Source organism: Trachemys scripta, chromosome 16, assembly GCF_013100865.1.
Source record: "Trachemys scripta elegans isolate TJP31775 chromosome 16, CAS_Tse_1.0, whole genome shotgun sequence".
Lineage (NCBI taxonomy): Eukaryota > Metazoa > Chordata > Testudines > Emydidae > Trachemys > Trachemys scripta.
In genome coordinates, this window is record NC_048313.1 from 9,341,392 (window position 1) to 9,359,390 (window position 17,999).

General features: G+C 48.3%; 2 protein-coding genes across 2 annotated transcripts in view; one reads left to right on the top strand and one right to left on the bottom strand.

Moving 5' to 3' along the window:
- The window catches only part of ASH1L (ASH1 like histone lysine methyltransferase), a 127,850-nt gene extending 119,339 nt beyond the window's left edge, over positions 1–8,511 (top strand). Inside the window, 6 exon segments of the mRNA XM_034792260.1 lie at positions 156–294; positions 620–792; positions 1,150–1,316; positions 2,814–2,854; positions 3,640–3,941; positions 6,244–8,511. Coding sequence (XP_034648151.1) covers positions 156–294; positions 620–792; positions 1,150–1,316; positions 2,814–2,854; positions 3,640–3,941; positions 6,244–6,335 — 914 coding nt within the window. The 3' untranslated portion in view covers positions 6,336–8,511.
- A 7,494-nt stretch (positions 8,512–16,005) lies between these two features.
- RUSC1 (RUN and SH3 domain containing 1) overlaps positions 16,006–17,999 on the bottom strand; it is a gene marked incomplete at its 5' end in the record, with an annotated part of 4,878 nt that continues 2,884 nt past the window's right edge. The window contains 2 exon segments of the mRNA XM_034793007.1: positions 16,006–16,708; positions 17,512–17,640. Of these exon segments, the coding sequence (XP_034648898.1) occupies positions 16,540–16,708; positions 17,512–17,640 (298 nt within the window).

Sequence of the window (17,999 nt, forward strand, 5' to 3'; positions counted from 1 at the left end):
GGCTCTGCATTAGTTGTATTTTACTCTTTCAGAGTTAAATATGGGGCAGCTGTGTCATGTTATTGTTTTAACTAAACCAGCCTCTTCTCTGTTTTTGGGCCACTGTGTCACACGAGACGTTCTTTACAGGATGTGTCTCTTGTGCCTATTGCCAGGTGACTGTGTATATCTGATGAGAGACAGCCGAAGAACTCCAGATGGGCACCCTGTCCGGCAGTCCTACCGGCTGCTATCCCACATTAACAGGGAGAAACTTGATATCTTCCGCATAGAAAAACTTTGGAAAAATGAAAAGTATGTTCAAGGCACCTTCTGCACTCAAGACGTTTTGGGTATCTGCCGAAAATAGAATTACTTGCAATCGTCTTCTTTAAATAGTGTTAAGAAAAGGTTATTTTTTTAATGACACAAGATCTAGAGATCAGACTGGAATTGGTATTTGCTGAAGGGGTAAACAAGAAAACACAAGGCTCATTGATGTGACCTTGTCTGTGGTCATAACCAATGCTAAAAGGGCAATATAGATAACTCAAAAAAAGTGGTGAATATAGGGCATAAAGTGAAGTCAAAACCACAGCTCAAGGGAAATAGTCTCTCTGTCTCTCACACCTTTTAACAGAGAGGAGCGGTTTGCATTTGGTCATCATTATTTCCGTCCACATGAAACCCACCACTCCCCTTCCCGAAGGTTTTATCACAATGAGCTGTTCCGGGTGCCACTGTATGAGATTATCCCCTTAGAGGCTGTGGTGGGGACTTGCTGTGTGCTGGACCTCTATACCTACTGTAAAGGTAAGCAGGCTTTATTCGGTGAGAAAATAAACACTTAGAATAGAGAATGCTCCCGTCCTCCTCTTTACCCTTCACATCAGCTCTCCTCAGCCCCACCTCCTTGCATTCTCCTTCTCTACTCATTCGTTTTTTCATATATTGTACATGTGGATGGGTGTATAGTGGGATTAGAGCAAGGAAGTTTCTTTCTTAAATTGAATTAGAGATTCCCCTGTTTGTTACGAATCTGAATTGAGTAGAACAAGAGTAGCTGGAACTTCAGTGTAAGTGCTCACAATAAATCTCTATACCATAGTGTATGCTGTTTGTTCTTGTCCTGGAATGCTATATGTACTTTGGTTTTTGCTGTAACTGCAGGGAGGCCAAAAGGAGTGAAGGAGCAGGATGTGTATATCTGTGATTACCGCCTTGATAAATCAGCCCACCTCTTCTATAAAATCCACCGGAATCGCTATCCTGTCTGCACCAAGCCGTATGCCTTTGACCACTTCCCCAAGAAACTCACACCCAAGAGAGACTTCTCAGTAAGTGTCTCTTCTAATGACCTTTCAGTTTCTTAATATAAGACAGAATACAGTCTTGGAAAACTCTTGCCTCCCTGCTTCTGAATGAAGCCTGGTAAACCAAGGAGAACTGACATGTTAACACTACACTCAGACTGGATAGAAAGTTGATCAGAAAAGAATCTGAAAAGAAAATTGATTGCAGGCAGACCATTGCCAATTCTCAGGCAAATGCACTTAGAACGAATGGAGATGTGTAAGGCCGAACATCCTGGTTTCCAACAGAAACCCCAGTGCTGCTTTCACCAAGGACATTCCTGGCTGGAGACAACTTGAACCTTGACTCAACCAACAATTCAGCAGTTGCAGCACATTTTCATATTTCAGTGAACTTCACAGAAAATAGCCCCACAGTTACCCTGTCTGTGCTGGCTTTGTACTCCTGGGCGTTAATATTAATAGTAACAGAGGGTCCTGTGGCACCTTTAAGACTAACAGAAGTATTGGGAGCATAAGCTTTCGTGGGTAAGAACCTCACTTCTTCAGATGCAAGAAGTGAGGTTCTTACCCACGAAAGCTTATACTCTGAATACTTCTGTTAGTCTTAAGGGTGCCACAGGACCCTCTGTTGCTTTTTACAGATTCAGACTAACACGGCTACCCGTCTGAATATTAATAGTAACATTATTAACATTAATTTGTTTAGAGACTTGCTCCCTGTCCCGAACTGCTTACAGTGTAAGCGCATCTCACATTCTGTGTCTAACTATCCCAAGTCCGTGGCTCTGATAAAAGTTGTTTTGAGCAGCCAACCCTAAACAACGGTTCTCGAGAACAGGAGTAATTTCAAATTTTCTCTCTCAGCGCCATTAAATTGCATATCATTGACCTTCAGCACTGAAAAAGACATGTCTCTTATCAAAAAGAGAACTCCAGATAGGCTACCAGACCATGGAGTGCAGTGCCTCTCCCTATCTCAAGCATTGATACCTTCACATTTTCCTGTCTCTCTCACCACCCCACTCCCTGGAAATACTAGCTGCTCCCTGTACACACCCCTTCCCCTAGCAGTGTCAGCAGCTTAGTCCCCAAGCTCAGAAGCACCTGACTTGGCAGAGCTTTCATAACTGAGCTTGTTTCTCCTCCTCAGGAGCAGCGAGCTCTTGTATTTGATCTAGAGGTTCTATCCATATTCCTACAGAGGGAAAATCAGGCTCTCTGAATAGGAGTGTTTTATAGCAAAATATCCCACTGATTTTTAAACTTACCAAGGAGACCTAGAGGGTTGCAGTGTTAAGAGATGAGTAATAGGGACTGGTCCTAAGGGGTGATTAGTTCTCTGCCTTCACCCTGTATTTATCATGATGGTCTCAATTCCTTTTCCTAAGCCACTAACGTCCAATGCATGAGGCAGGCCAGCTCTTCCTTCTACATTGGATTTAATTTGTGATATTTTTATACTGTCCAATGCTGAGCTCTTAGTGCTTTGTTTAACTGTGACCTTTATTATTGTTGTAGCCTCATTATGTCCCAGACAACTACAAGAGAAATGGAGGCAGGTGAGTCCTACCTACTGAGTTGTTCTTTAGTGAAAGAGGTGGGATAGTTGTTTTTATTTGTAAACCACCCATGCCCTATCAATACCCTTGAGATGCTGTAAAAACAGTAAAGCCAAGTAATTAAAAACAACCTGCTCAAAATTCAAACAGATACGAGTGAGAGGGGACAGTAATAAATATGGAGCCAGCAGCAATCCTCCTAAAACACATTTCCAGAAAGAGAGGGGGGTTAGGTGCTCTTGAAAGTGGGCAGAAGCAGTTTGAGACGTGTCATGGGAGCTGTAGGGCCCACCACTGCAAAGGCAGAATAGCCACTAGAGATCCCTAAACAGAGGGTGATGCAGATTGACATCAGGATGAGGCTCTCAGAGATCCCACAGTCTTATGCCATTTGGGGGGTTAAAAACACTAGTCAAGACTGTTGAAGATTAGAGAGAAAGTTCTCAGTGGATCCTGAGCTTAGGCACTTGGGGGGAAAAATAATTTTTCAGGGTAGTAGGAGAATTATGTTTTATTTTTTAAATATGCAGAAGTAACCCAGGAAATGTGCAATAACATTTGCAGCTTTGCAAGGTAAGCTAATGCTATTGGCATTGCCTCTCATGCTTTATAATTACTGTGTCTGGCTGCAGATTTCCCCTTCATGGATTCTACTGTGTGATTGGCTCCAAACCATAGAAAATTCATAAGCCCCTCCACAGCTGGGGTTGCTGACTCATTGACAATTGACCTTTCTGTCAAGTGTCTCCAAAACTATGATCTTTAAACCTCTCTCTCCCTGCTAGATCATCATGGAAGACAGACCGCTCAAAGCCACAGATCAAAGACCTGAACCAAGAAGAAGATCCTCTTCCACTCATTGAGGATGTGCTAGCAAGCCAAGAACAAGCTTCAAATGAGATGCGCAGCCTGGAAGAGCCAGAGAGAGAGGCAGTCTCTAGTGAGGGCTGTGAGAATGATAAAAAGGTGGAGGAAAGTAACTCTGTCACAAGGCAACTGTGCACTCCAGAGGAAAGGCGGCATATTCAGAGAGAGAGACTTAATCAAATCCTGCTCAACCTCTTAGAGAAAATCCCAGGGAAAAATGGTGAGCAAACACCCCTTCCCTCAGTACACTGCAATACAATGATTTCCTCTCTAGGTTTGTTTTTGGAGTCATGCATGGCATATTAGTAAAGCAAATGCTTTTAACTGAACTTATTGCTACTGGACATGATTTGTGCCCGGTGTTCTCCGCACAAATGTTTCCTATTAGCCAGGATGGGCAGGGATGGTGTCCTAGCCTCTGTTTGCCAGAAGCTGGGAATGGGCGACAGGATGGATCACTTGATTATTACCTGTTCTGTTCATTCCCTCTGGGGCACCTGGCACTGGCCACTGTTAGAAGACAGGATACTGGGCTAGATGGACCCTTGGTCTGACCCAGTAGGGCCATTCTTATGAATAGGGCCATACCAAATTCACAGCCATGAAAAACACATCACAGACCATGAAATCTGGTCTTCCCCCATGAAATCTTGTCTTTTATGTGCTTTTACCCTATACTATACAGATTTCACAGGTGAGAATTGGGGCATCCTGACCCAAAAGGGAATTGCAGGGGGATTGCAAGGTTATTTTAGGGAGAGTTGTGGTATTGCCACCCTTACTTCTTGCACTGCCTTCAAAGCTGGGTGACCAGAGAGTGGCAGCTCTTGGCTGGGTGGCCAGCTCTGAAGGTGATGCCCCACCAGCAGCAGTGCAGAAGTAAGGATGGCAATACCATACCATGCCACCCTTACTTCTGCACTGCTATCTTAAGAGCTGGGTGGCTGGAAAATGGCAGCTGCTGACTGAGGGCCCAGCTCTGCAGGCAGCAGTGCAAAAGTAAAGGTGACAATACCGTACCTGCCATCTTTACTTCTGCGCTGCTGCTGGCGGTGACTCTGCCTTCAGAACTGGACTCCTGGCCAACAGCCGTCTCTCTCCACCTGCCCAGCTCTGAAGGCAGTGCCGCCACCAGCAGCAGCACAGAAGTAAGGGTAGCAGTACCACACACCCCCGTACAATAATCCCCACCCCCACACAAGTCCTTTTTGGGTCAGGACTCCTACAATTACAACACTGTGAAATTTCAGATTTAAATAACTGAAATCATTAAATTTACGATTTTTAAAATCCTATGACCATGAAATTGATCAAAATGGACCAAGAATTTGGTAGGGCCCTATATAGGAAGCATTTGCAATTCCCACTAAATAGATGAGTGAAATCTCCTGTTAATAATGAAACAGGCATTTATGTAGGACTTTCACATCCCATTGTCATTACTAATTATTCACTCCCTCCCTCCAGTGAGATAGGTAGTTTAATTATTATTGTCTCTGGTTTACAGATGAGAAGATTGAGAGAAAGGCACAAGAGATTGAGGGCTTTATCCAAAGCCCATTGAAGTGAATTAAAAGACTCTTATTGACTTCAGTGGGCTTTGGATCAGTTCTTTAGAGCAGGCCTGCACAACATGCAGCCCGGGGGCCGCATGTGGCCTGTGTGGGCTCACTGTGCGGCCCGCGGGGGGTAAATAGGCAAGCGGTGGGTGAGGGAGGGGGGCTGAGGAGGCGAGAGGGCGGGTAGTGGCGGGGGGTGAGTAGGCGGGCGGGCAGTGGCGGGGGTGCAGGTGAGCTGGCGGCAGGGGAGGGGGACTGAGGAGGCGAGCGGTGAGTTGGTGGCTGACCTGGTCTACTGCTCTGGTCTGGCTCCCATCCCCTCTCCAAGGATTGCAGCTGTCTGGAGGTGCTGCCTTCCACGCCTTCCTCATTCATTCAACAGGGCAATTGATTACAAAGTGGGGAGAAGATCTTATTCTACTTCTAGCAAAAAGACATTTTTCTTTTACCTTAATTATACTACCTTAGGAGCCCGCTATAACATATTACAAAGGTTCAATACCGCTGTTTTGGTGGGGCGGCACTGGGGAAGGAGGGTTTGTTTCTGCGTGGCGGGCGGCGCTGGGGGGGGTGCTTCAGGGGGGCTGGGCGGTGCTGAGGGGTGTTTCCGCGGCACTGGGGGGTTGTTTCCATGGGGAAGGCGGCGCTGGGGGAGGTGTTGTGTTTCAGGGGGCTGGGCGGTGCTGGGGGAGGGGTTGGCAGCGCTGGGGGTGGGGTTTGGCGGGGCCGGGGGGGTTCGGCCCTCAGCTGTTTGGAGTAATTTGGCCCTCGCTGCTTTACGAGTTGTGCAGGCCTGCCTTAGAGAGAGTTTAATGTAACATCAGAATTAGAGCCTAGGAGTTTCTGAGCTCAGACCAGTAGACCACACTCCTCTGTTATGTTACAGGGATTAATACTAGAGCATCAGGTACAATGAGTACTACTGTATCAGCTCCTTATTAAGAACCCTGTGGTCTGTTGCAGCTATTGATGTCACTTACCTGCTGGAGGAAGGATCAGGAAGAAAATTGAGGAGGCGTACTCTCACCATCCTGGAGAGCAGCTTCAGGAAGTGATGTCCCAGCAACAGACTGTGATCTGGAGTCCACTACCAGGTCTGCTAGAGACTGATGGGGAAGCCCCTTCCTTCCTGTACACCAACCAAGGAGAGATGGGTAGAAGAAAACTGACATAAATACAGTTAGCACTTAGAAGTCTGGGCAGGCAGGTGGCCCTGCCTTGCTCTGCAGTGCTCTTATGATGTGTGTGTTGTTGGGCGTGCCTTGTATCGATGTTAGGTACTGAGAAAACCTTGTGATTATTCGTCCAAGATGGTCAGATTTAATTTATTTTTGCTTAATGTCCCCACTTGGAGGGAAAAAGAGGGGGTAAATAGAAGGATGAGGACTGATTTACTCTGATGAGAATATTCCCCATACAGACCAGTTGTCCTATGATTGTACAAGATACCGTTGGCACTGCCAGTGGCGTGTACCAATGTATGAAGTCCATAGGGAGGGTGAAGGCCCAATGGATTAAAATAAAGGCTGCCCTAAAGGAGTGGCCTCAGTTTTGCACAAGTTCAGAGAGGGAAGAAATGTACCAGGATGTATAAAAGGTTCACCGTGAAACGGCCAGTGCCCAGATGCTCCTTTGATCTGTAGAGAGGAAAAGCCCCCAGTCAGCTCAGAGTGAAACGAGAGTTGGTTGTTCGAAGCACTTGTTGTTCCGCATCCTGAAATGGGGGTGTGTAATTTTTCACATTTTTTCTGCAGAGAAATTTTATAAAACGAGTCGAATCCTGACGACACCATTGCTGTTGGTTTTTTTGATAAGCTGTGGTTCTTGTGTGTCCAATGTGTTGTGCAAATTAAAATCTGTTAAAAGAAGATAAAAAAAGAAACCTTCACTACATGAACCGTCAAGCAGTATTCAGAGCGAGTATTTGTTGTGAACTGTAGAATATATCAACTAATAACACTATTCTTGTGTTCTAACTGTACAGCTTAAAACGTCTGTCTCTTAAAGAGACAGTGTATTTTACCACTCCCTCTCTCTGCCGTTATGAAAGTGTTGCTCCCAAAGGCTACAGCCAAGGCGCTAACTTTTTACTGCATGAAATTGTGATTGCCATAGTTTGCCACAATCTAGTGCTGTACTGGGATCCCCTGTATTTCAACATGTAACCTTCCCCAATACCCAGTGCCGTGAAGCTGTCATCTGTCTCTGGGTCAGGCCCTGCTAGTGGCAAAGGGAGGGGGCAGTAGGCATACACTGCCCCTTTAAAATAGCTTTGCTTTTTTGTCTTTCAGACGTACATATGCATATACAGTCCTGTTTTAGATGTTCTTATAAGAAAAAACAGTTTTTAATGTGCCAAGTTGTATATATCTGCTGCGTGGATGTAAAGCAATACGGTAGTTACATGTTCCTTTTTAATGGACCAAGCTTGTCCTAATGTACATTCTTGTTATTATTATAATTATTATTTTACTCTTAGTGGAACATGACTCATTCCATTAACTTTTATGTGTTGATTTTAAAAAGAAAAAAAAGAAAGGAAAAAACCCTTTGAGGAAAAAAATATTTTATTAAAAAAAAAGAAATAAGAAAATAGTTTGGAATATTTTCTTACTGTAGAGAAGCACTGTACAGTACCAGGAACCCTGAGTATAAAATACTCGTGCGTGTAGTAGGAATATCGCATGTCCAAAATTTTGGGTTGTCTCATTTAGTTAATAACAGAAATCATTGTCTCAAACGGTGTTAAACACTAAAAACTTTTTAAAAAATAAAGTGCATACAGAAGCAAGACACTAGCTCTGTCATTTTATCTTTCTTTTGTTGAAAGACTAAACAAAATGTTTTTTAGACAATCAAATGTTAGGTAAGTGCAAAGAATTGTTTTTCTTACTGGTGTAGAAATTAATGACTTTTTTTATTTTTTGGTTATTTTATAATAATGAGAAGACCAGTGTGTCACCAGGATCGCTGTTTTAAGACCAGGAAGCACTACATTATTGCAAATAGATATGAACTCTTAGTCTGCATGGGTGTAGGCTGTGTGATTGCTGAAAATAAATGCTGCTAATATATTTCCTTTTTACAAAAGCATATCTAAATAGATCATTGTTTTGATGTTAATCTTTGTAAATTATGTATTACCAATTTTAACATTGGATGTAATTGCATAAAAAGCCTGCATCTCAATCCTGAGAGAGTCTAGTATTAAATGGAAAAACTTTTCCTATTGATGACTTGTGGGGGTTTTTCTTTCACACGTCCTTGATTTCACTTTTTTGCTTCTTTGTCCCAACAGTTCCTGTGACGTGTTCAAAGTTTCTTACAGCCTTTTTTAAAGTTGCATGGCTGCCCCATCTCCTTTGAATATCACATTGCCTGATCACGGTTGGCATACTGAGCAGATATAGTTGTGGTGCTGTTGTTTTTCCTGCTGCTGTACAGCCTGTAGTAGAAAGGATGCTGACAGTATGTGTGCAGGCACTGAATACACCTTGATATGAATCACAGTGGAGGTGCAAGGAGCCTAAATGGAGCTGCAGCACAAGGCCCAGGCATCCAGTATTAGGAATTAGAGGGATGTATAACCTTGATTGCACATGTTGGCAGGTTGGTATATGAGTCATTAAACCTATAAATATGATGCCCATATCCAAATCCCCATATCCAAAATCAAGGGCAATTGTATGCCCTCAGATCACTGCCCCAATTCCTGCTAAATTCTCTGTATCAACGCCAGTAACCACAAACTAATCTCAAAGTGGCACCATATCCTGCATATTCACTGGCACTAATATTAGATCAGAGGGAGTGCTAGATAAATACATTGACATTGTAACAGCTAACCATGTCCCATATGAAAGAAAATAGCCAAAAAAACAAAAAGGTGATTTAGGAAAGAATAAGGGACAGTTGGAGTCCCTTGAAGCATTCAGCCTGGCCAAGTACTACCATCCCCTTATGGGCCTTTTGACTATCCTCAGGTGAGTCTAGTTGCATTGTTGGACACATGAGTGGAATGCACGTAGGAGACAACACCAAAAAAATTTAGAAATCGCATTCTTTGGGTCATTTCTAATAACCTGACCCCTGGCTCTGGCTTCCCCAAGACTGCACTAGGTCCCTTGTCACACCTTTCCTCAGAAGTTCACCTGGGAGTCAGTCAACTCAACTCCTCCCTCTGAGGTTGGTACCCTGCCCTTCCAAGAAGGCTGTTCTGAATCCTTTGAGGTGCTTAGCCTGTACTCTGCTGCAGATAGAGGAGGTGACATGAGACTCAGGTCACTATCCTGCTCTGTTAACTTAATGGCCTCCAGAGTTCCCATATGTTCAGGAATTCCTGTATTTCACAGGAAAATGGAGCAGTCACCAGGACAATTTTGCTGTCTATTTGTATTGGTCGCTCAGGACAGAATGGTTTCTTGCCGACTTCTGTAATGTAACATACAGAAAAATAAGCATACTGATATGGGAGCCCAGCCCCTGGGCTGACTCTTTGTATTACCATTAAAATGCTTCATCTGACCCATACATTTGCATTCATTCCCTCCATGCTGCAGACATCTCAAGGACTGTATTATTAAACAATTAATTGAAAAGCACCTGGATTCATCTCCTGCCAGGCTGACCCCATTTCAGAGTCCAGAGACAGCTGTGGAATTCAATCATACATACACACAGCACATGCAAGCAAAATAACATTCCAATTAAGATGCAGTGTCCCTTGTCTGAGGCTAAGAATTGCACGGAGAGCTGGAAGTAAGAACAGAATAAAATAAGCCCTTTATCCTTTATCCTGTCATATAGAACAAAGACCAGTTACCAAAATATTGGCTCCTGCTATTAAAATGTCACTTAAAGGGTTTAAAAGTGTCTCTCTGGCCTAGAAGGTCATTCAGAAACCCACTGGCAGGAAATCTGGGTCCTAAGAATAGTGGCTATCAACATTTCAAGTCAGAAACTGGGCTAGTGTGCACTCTGTGTTGCATCCACAGCAGGGATGGGAAATGCCAAGCCAGTTAAGTTTCCAGTGCTGAACATACCATCCCAAGAAAAGGAATGAACAAACAGCATTGCTTTAAGGTTACACCATTTCCATTTCTGTAACAATACCTGGCTTTGATGGTCTCCCGGACATGAGGATAATTATGTACAAGGCAGAGCTCGAGGGGGCTAGGCTCATCTCACACCCCTCCAGCAGAAAAAGGCAGGGCTGATGCCAGGACTAGACAAGCAAATTTCCAGCTCCAACTGGCAAAAGATATTTCGGCAACAGGAGTTATATATTTCAGATTAGAGCCCACTTAAATGCTACCTGACTTAGAACTGAAGAAAATCTTTCACCAGCAGCTATGGGTCAGGATCTCCTTGGGGTTGAACTCTGCGGGATAGTAATTCCTATGCCCAGTTATTCCACTTGAAACAAATTGTAACCTTGATTAGGCCTAAAACAATTGAAAAACTGTGAATCAAAGAATATGTGCCTAGTCATGGAATCATGGGCACTGGAGATGGAAAAGGCTATCAACTCAGGCCCCATTCAATCCAACTCTTTAATATTCTGCCAAAGTTAATAGACCTGGTCAGTGCAGCTGCCACACATAGTAATTGCACATGTAATATTTGTGATCATTAGAGAAACCAAAGACTTTGAGTGGCCTCACACCCATCTATGTTAGTTTGTAGCAGTGCAGGATAGATGACTCAGCATTTCTGAGGTCATTTCTGGCTTGCCTAGGGGTGCTCACAAAGAAACTCGTTAAGCCATGGAGAAGGCTATGGAAATTTCTTACTGGGGAAGCCTACTTTCTTTTGTGGTCAGTTGACTGAAAGAATCCCAGATTAATTGTGCTTTGCTTTTCTGTGAGACGCCACCTTGAAGCAGACTTTCCATAGGCACCAACTCCAGCTTCACAATTAGGAGTAAACCACCCATTTATACTGGCAAATAACCCACCTTTTAATCACATTTCTGTATAGTGGGAAGGGGAGGGGTACACAGGCCCTCACTGGCAATTGGTTCATGTGCCAGCGCTCAAATCCCAAACACTGAGGCAGATGTCCAGTGACTTGGGGTGTCTCTTCTAACTCTCAGCAGCATTTGCAATATTTGTCCTGCAAATAAACTATTGGAAATGCTCTCATAGTCCTGTGGGGCAGGTACCATTGAGTGAGAGACTGGCTCTCAGCAAATTTGTATGTTTAATCAATTTGCTGCTAAATAAATGGCCAACAGTTGAGTGTCAGGCCCAGGACTACCTCCTACTACAGCCTCCCCAAGGGCAAGGTGAAGAGCGAGGCTAGGCTCTGTCAGTAGAGAGAGTACTAGGAACCAGGAATTCCTGAACTCTATTCCTGGCTCTGACACTGACTCATTCCTTGTGTCTGAGAGGGTAAATTAATGTGGGAGCAAGGCACTTTCACACATTGGCCTGTTGCCCCCGCACCAGTTTTGAGAGTAGCTTGTTATGCAGCCCATGGGCCCTGGCTGGCTCTTGCTTGCACATCTGCTATGGTAGATACTCTGAGATCATCATCTTTCCGAGGCACAAAGCATGCTGCAGACAACCAGGTGCGCAAGGCACATGTACGATGGTCTCAGGGCATGTCAAGAATGCAGTGTCCTTTGTAAATGGGAAACTCAATCACACAGCAGGGCTAGTGTGTTGCCTTTTGATTGTGTCAACCTCCATGTCACTAGCACATCACTGCTTTTCCCAAGGGATGCAGAGCTGTTATAAGGTGGAGTGGAAGTACAGTCGTTGTTGCGGGGGAGGGTCTGAACTGCAGTACCCTACATGCCCCCGCCTCCCCCATCCCATTCATGCCGGTATCACCAGTCAGCCATAGATTTCTTCCCCTGTAGGAGACAAATGGAGGAAGCCCAGTCCATTCAGGAAAGACATTTGCTAACAAGCCAGCATGACAGAGCAAGCAGGAATGGAAGAGATGGGGGGGCTGCCTGGTCCCAAGCTATCCCCATTATGGATGCTCTCAGTGAGCTTGTCCCTTCTCAAAAAGAGGCAAGTACCCTATCAGCCCAGCAGGAAAGTCCAGTGTCCCCTATCCCTGGGGCAGGGAGAGATGCTGCCACAGGGAAAGTGTATCCCACAGCTGCTGCGGGAGGAGTGCCTTGGTGCAGGGAGTAATAAAGAGACATCTTGGAATGATGGGGGGAGGGAAATAAAGACAAGAGCATAAGAATCCAGGAGACTGGATCTGGGGAGATGCTGAGGAATCGAGGATACATATAAAAGGGATGGGTCTGCTTGCTCCTCCCTCCTGCATGTTCATGGCAATCAACATCTAGTTTGTTGCAGAAGCCAGGGTCGGGGTAAGAGATTGGCCTGGAACTCTGGTGATCATGGTTCAATGCCCAGCTCTGCTACTGACTCCTTGTGTGACTTTGGGCAAGTCACTTAATGTCTGTATACTTCAGGCTCCCATCTGTAAAATGGGACTATTTCTGCTTCTGGGCGCCCACCCTTTGTCTAGCTGGTTTGTTTAGCCTGTAAGCACTTTGGAGCAGGGTCTGTCTCTCACCGGGGGGAGCAGCACCCAACACACTGGGGCCTCTGCAGCTATGCCCACTAAAAACTAAGAGCAGGAATGAGTGACTAAATAGGGAATGAAGATAAATCAGGGGGTGACACTGGAGGAGGTGTGGGGTGGGGAGCAGAGGCAGCCACCAAATGTGTGGACTAGACACTGCAGGGTGTGGGACTTTTAGCATGGGCTCACAGCATGTGTGCCTGGAGCCCCGTGTCTCCTGTCTCCCTTGTGCAGGCTCCAGCATGCTTTATTTCTGGTACTTGGCTTGCATATGAGAAAGTCAAATGTTCCTCCAGCCACCAAGAAATTGAGACACAGGGACTGACAAACAGCATGAAGACACAATGTGCTGTGCCTCATTGAAGTCAGCATCTGCTGCTAGGACCTGAGCCCTGCTCATTCCTTTGCATGGGGAGCAGATGCTGCACCCCTGCCCCTTCCAGACTTAAATAAGAACTATATGGATCGTATAACTCACTGGCAGTGCGGGAGGCGGGGGGGGAGGGGGAGGGAACCATCTCAGAGACACTTCAGGCCTTTTCTGGAATGGTCAATTGTGAAGCTGCATATGTTGGTCACGTTCAAACACACAAAGGCAACTTCCCTTCACCCCACACAAAAGAAAACCTAGCAGCCCTTTCACATGCTGGTCCTCTATCGTCATGATGGATGCCCATGCTGCCTGCACCCTAGCAGGCTCGCTGTGACACTGTGCTCAGGGCCGGCTCCAGGGTTTTGGCCGCCCCAAGCAGCCAAAACAAAACAAAACAAAAGCCGCGATTGCGATCTGCGACGGCAATTCGGCGGGAGGTCCTTCACTCCCAGGCGGAGTGAGGGACCGTCCGCCGAATCGCCGCCGAATACCTGGACGTGCCGCCGCTCTCCGGAGTGGGCGCCCCAAGTACCTGCTTGAGAAGCTGGTGCCTGGAGCCGGCCCTGACAGTGCTAAAGACCAGCTGGCATGAGTTTGGGAGCAGCCTCACTTAGCATAGTCTCACCACATCAGTCCCTCCCATGGGTGTGACAGGGCTGGGAGGGGGGCATATTTTGTCCAGGCTTCCTGAACTCCTACCCACACCATGTTGGGTCAGTGCTGCGCTTGTGTTCAAGTAGCAGAAGCTAGTCTCAACAGGTGACAGAGCCAAGCATGGGGACAACCCTCACAACCTAGGGGATGGTGGTGTGAATGGAGCAGTATATGCCCAGCTGCGCAGAGAAGGCTAGGAGGAAAAGGTTTTAAAAAAAAAAAAAAAATTCTGGAGCCCACTGGCTCAAAGAGCAGCCGCACATTAGAATGAACGCTTTGCCAGCCAAGGCCGGCTTTGACTTCTGAGCAGTCACCAGCAATTGCATTGTGTTGGGGGGGGGGAACATGAAGCCCTACAGCCCCCTCAGCCAGGCTTGTGCCCATGCACCGTGTTTGGACACGGCTAACCTGCTCAGCTCGCTGTGATGGCTCAATCGTGTCTTAGCGCATGTCACTCCAGTCCCCTGGGAGCAAGCGTAATAGGTGGAACAGCTGCACCAGGAAACAACAGGCTTTAGGTGGCTTATCCCGTGGCTGGGTCAGGGCTGGTCCAGCACTGGGCCTGTGTCATTCTGCATACCCCAGGCCATGAGGAAACATGTCACAGCTATGCCTGTTATATTTTCCCTTGGGCCTAGATCCACACTACCGCCTGCACGTCCCTCCCCCTGCCTTCAACCCTTGGGCTTCACACCCTTCAGCTCATGCCTTTGTAGGCTTTCATGGCCATAGTTTGTGGTGTATTTTTCCCTGAGGTATCGCTGTACAAGCACGTCCCTGCTTTCGGAGGTTTAACCCACCTCCCTGGCGCTGCGCTGTAACTGGCACCCCCTTGACATCAGGTGCAGCCATCAGCTGTTGGCAAGACAACGCAGCAAGCCCACGCAGCTATCCTATCACAGTCTCTTACAGCCCAGGTGCCTCAGCCCAGCCGCAGAAAGGTTACTTGAGGTCACATCCCTCACAGCTAAGAATAGACAAGCAATGTGGCTCGCATTAGGGCAAGCGATTCCATCTGGGCCTGGGGATGAAAGCCGTAAACAGCTCCTGCTCTGCACGCAGCACTCTGGTCGATTCCCTACCGTGCAGCCTGCTGGGACAGAGTCCAGCAGGGACCAACTGTGAGCGCCTGACAAGCAGCACAGCACCGTCAGACCCAGCAGGATTGAACCTGAGATGGGACTAGCGGTCTGGGGTGGGAGGGGGGAACATAACTGCCCAACGCAGCGCCCACAATTCCCTGGGGTGTATGGAGCTGGGGCCTGTGGGGCCGGTGAGGCAGAGCTGTCTCCCCGTGCAAGGGCCTCTCTGGCTTCATTTCAGAACCATGAGGAATTTCCATTGCTCTGACGTTGCTCTGTGGGTTCACTAGACCTGAGCAGCAGCTGGGAAAAGCTGCAGGCTGGGGAGTACAGAGCAATTCTTGGCCAAGCGGCAACAGTGCATCCCAGCCAGCACTCAAGCCCCGATCCCCCCAAGCTCCCTGAGCCCTCCCCCACAACCAATAGCCATCCCCCCCTTGTTCCCCCATCCTGCCTACCCACCCCAACCCCTTCCATGTACCCCCCATTAGCCACCACACCTCCAGCTGTGTACTCCCCCACACTGCTCTTACCACTACCCCAGTCCCCTCCCTGTAATCAGCCACACACTACTCCTCACTTCCCTCCATGAACCCCCCCTGCCCCCAGACTGCCCCCCCATGTAACCTCTCCCCCCCACACACATCCCAGACACACCCTCCGCCCGCTGCCCAGGGTCCAGGGTCGGTGAGGATCCCAATTAGCCCTTGTGGGTGCGGGTAACACACTGGCCTGCAGGGTGCTTGTGCCACCTGCTGCCCAGAAATGGCAGCACAGCCCTGGACATGCTTGTGCGCAGGAAAGTGGAACCCTGGAGCTCTGAGGTGCAGGTCGGGTGACCAGATAGAAAGTGTGAAAAATCGGGACAGAGGGTGGGGGGGTAATAGGCACCTGTGTAAGAAAAAGCCCCAATTATCGGGACTGTCCCTATAAAATCGGGACATCTGGCCACCCTAGGTGCAGGGCCACAGGTTCAGGGGTAGGGGAGTCTGTGACACGCGCTCCTGGTGCCTGCCTGCGGGCTGTGCACAGCACCAGGTTTGCAATGATCCAGCGACAGGGGGCTGTGTTTCAGTTGCACCTTTTATTTCCCCTCGCATTGCTGCCCAGACAGTGTTTTTTGTTCCTATGGTCACAGGTATTTACATGGTGCTGGGGTTGCCCAACCACTGCCCTGCTCCAGCCTGGGTCTGCGTGCTGCACAACCCAGCCGGGGGCGGGAGAGGGCGCAGCACTCGGGCATGCCGGGCTGACACATACTCAAGTGTGATTACTGCACAGGAGCAGAGGGACACAGAAAGGCAACAGTTGAGACAACACACAAAAGACACACCAGGACCATTGCGATGCAGGGGCAGGGCTCAGAGCGGGAGCTAAGTTAACTGTACTGCTGCAGAGAAGCATGGGTGGCAGGGAGCCGTCGGGCACTGCGCCCCTTGGCTAGAGCCTGCGTCTTGGTGCTACCACATAGCAGAGAATTGACACCAGGGAACCCTTCGCACTCGTGGCCTGGAACTAGCCCCCAAAAGCTGCTTAGGGACATCACAGGGTCACGGCTCTTGCCCTGGGGCCGGCAGATGCTTCCTGTGGGATTCCTCCTCATAAAATCAGGGACGTGTAGCCAACAGGAACTAGGCCAGTGTTGTTTCCATGGCAACAGCGGATCCAGTCCTCATCCACTGTGGCTAGGAGCTGCAGGACATCCCCTCTCCTGAAGCTCAGGTGATCGTCTCCAGCCCCGGTGTGGTCACACAGCGCCCGCACAGCCCTGCACAACAAACAGGGGCTCAATTAGGGCCTAGACCCACGGGGGGGAGGGAGGAGAATGAGGGGGGTTTGTAGGTCAGGGGCACGGTTGAGGGTTGCCAATTTTGGTTGGCTGTATTCCTGGAGATTTCATCACATGATAAAGATTAATCTTTAATTCCTGGAGACTCCATGCCTCCTGGAAGGTTGGCAACCCTATGCCAGACCCTGGTGGGGTTCCACACAGGGATCGTGGCTGGGAATCCACAAACCGGGTTACACGAAGGGTGAGTGACCCCGCAGTCCACAAGCCAGGAACAAGGCGCCAACAAGACTGGGGTGGCAGGTGCTGGCCTATGACCAGGCATTGTGGAGTGACCTGAGACATCTGATGTCCTGTCGTACCCGAGCCTCAGCTGAAACCAGGCGTCCCAGAGAGGAAACGCCAGGGCCCTTAGTCCAGATGGCTCCCAAGGTCAATTAGACAAATTCAGCCAAGAATCCCCCTCACAAACCCACTGTGCAATTCAGAGACCTGGACTAGAAGGGGGCTGCAGGTTGGGATTGAGAGACATTGACAGGGCTGCACATATGGAGACAGCCCAGGGCTGGGCTAGCAAGGGGCACTGGGTTGGGAGTGAGGGGCACCAGCAGAGCTGCGAATGTGGAGGCCACCCAGGGCTAGGCTAGCAGGGGCTGCGGACTTGAAGGATGGTGTGGAAGAAGAACACGGGACCTGGCACCAACCCAGCACTTTTGGGAACTCAGAAATCCATCAAATTCTGCAACCCACCCAACCCCAAACACTGGAATCCCCCCGGGCACCTGTGCAGCTGGGGCGAGTCAGACGCATTCTTCTCTTGCTGTTCCTGAGGCCAGGCCTTCTCAGAGGGCCCCCCCTTCAGAACCAGGGCGAGAACGTTCACACTGGGGGACAGCCAGCTGGAAGGTCTCCTGCCAGAGAGCAGAGGGAGTCACCAGTCAGTCTGAGAAACACCTCGATGGGACAGAGAAAGGCTCACAGATCACCAAGGGCAAAAAAGGAGGGGCAAGATCCCCAGGTCCCCACGTGTGGCCCCCCAACTAAAACATTGCAAGAAAGAGTCACATTTTCAAAGACTGTGTCCGAAAGCTGGAACCCCCCCATAACATCCCCGCCAGGTCCTGTATAAACCGTCCTGGACCCATGGGTGACGCTGGGTGCAAGCGCCAGGCGGGGGAGCGGGAGGGGTGTTACTGACCCAACAGTATTGGGCATTTCTTCTCCTGCAGCAACATCCTGGGGGGGGGGGGGGGGGGGGTGGTGTGGGGCG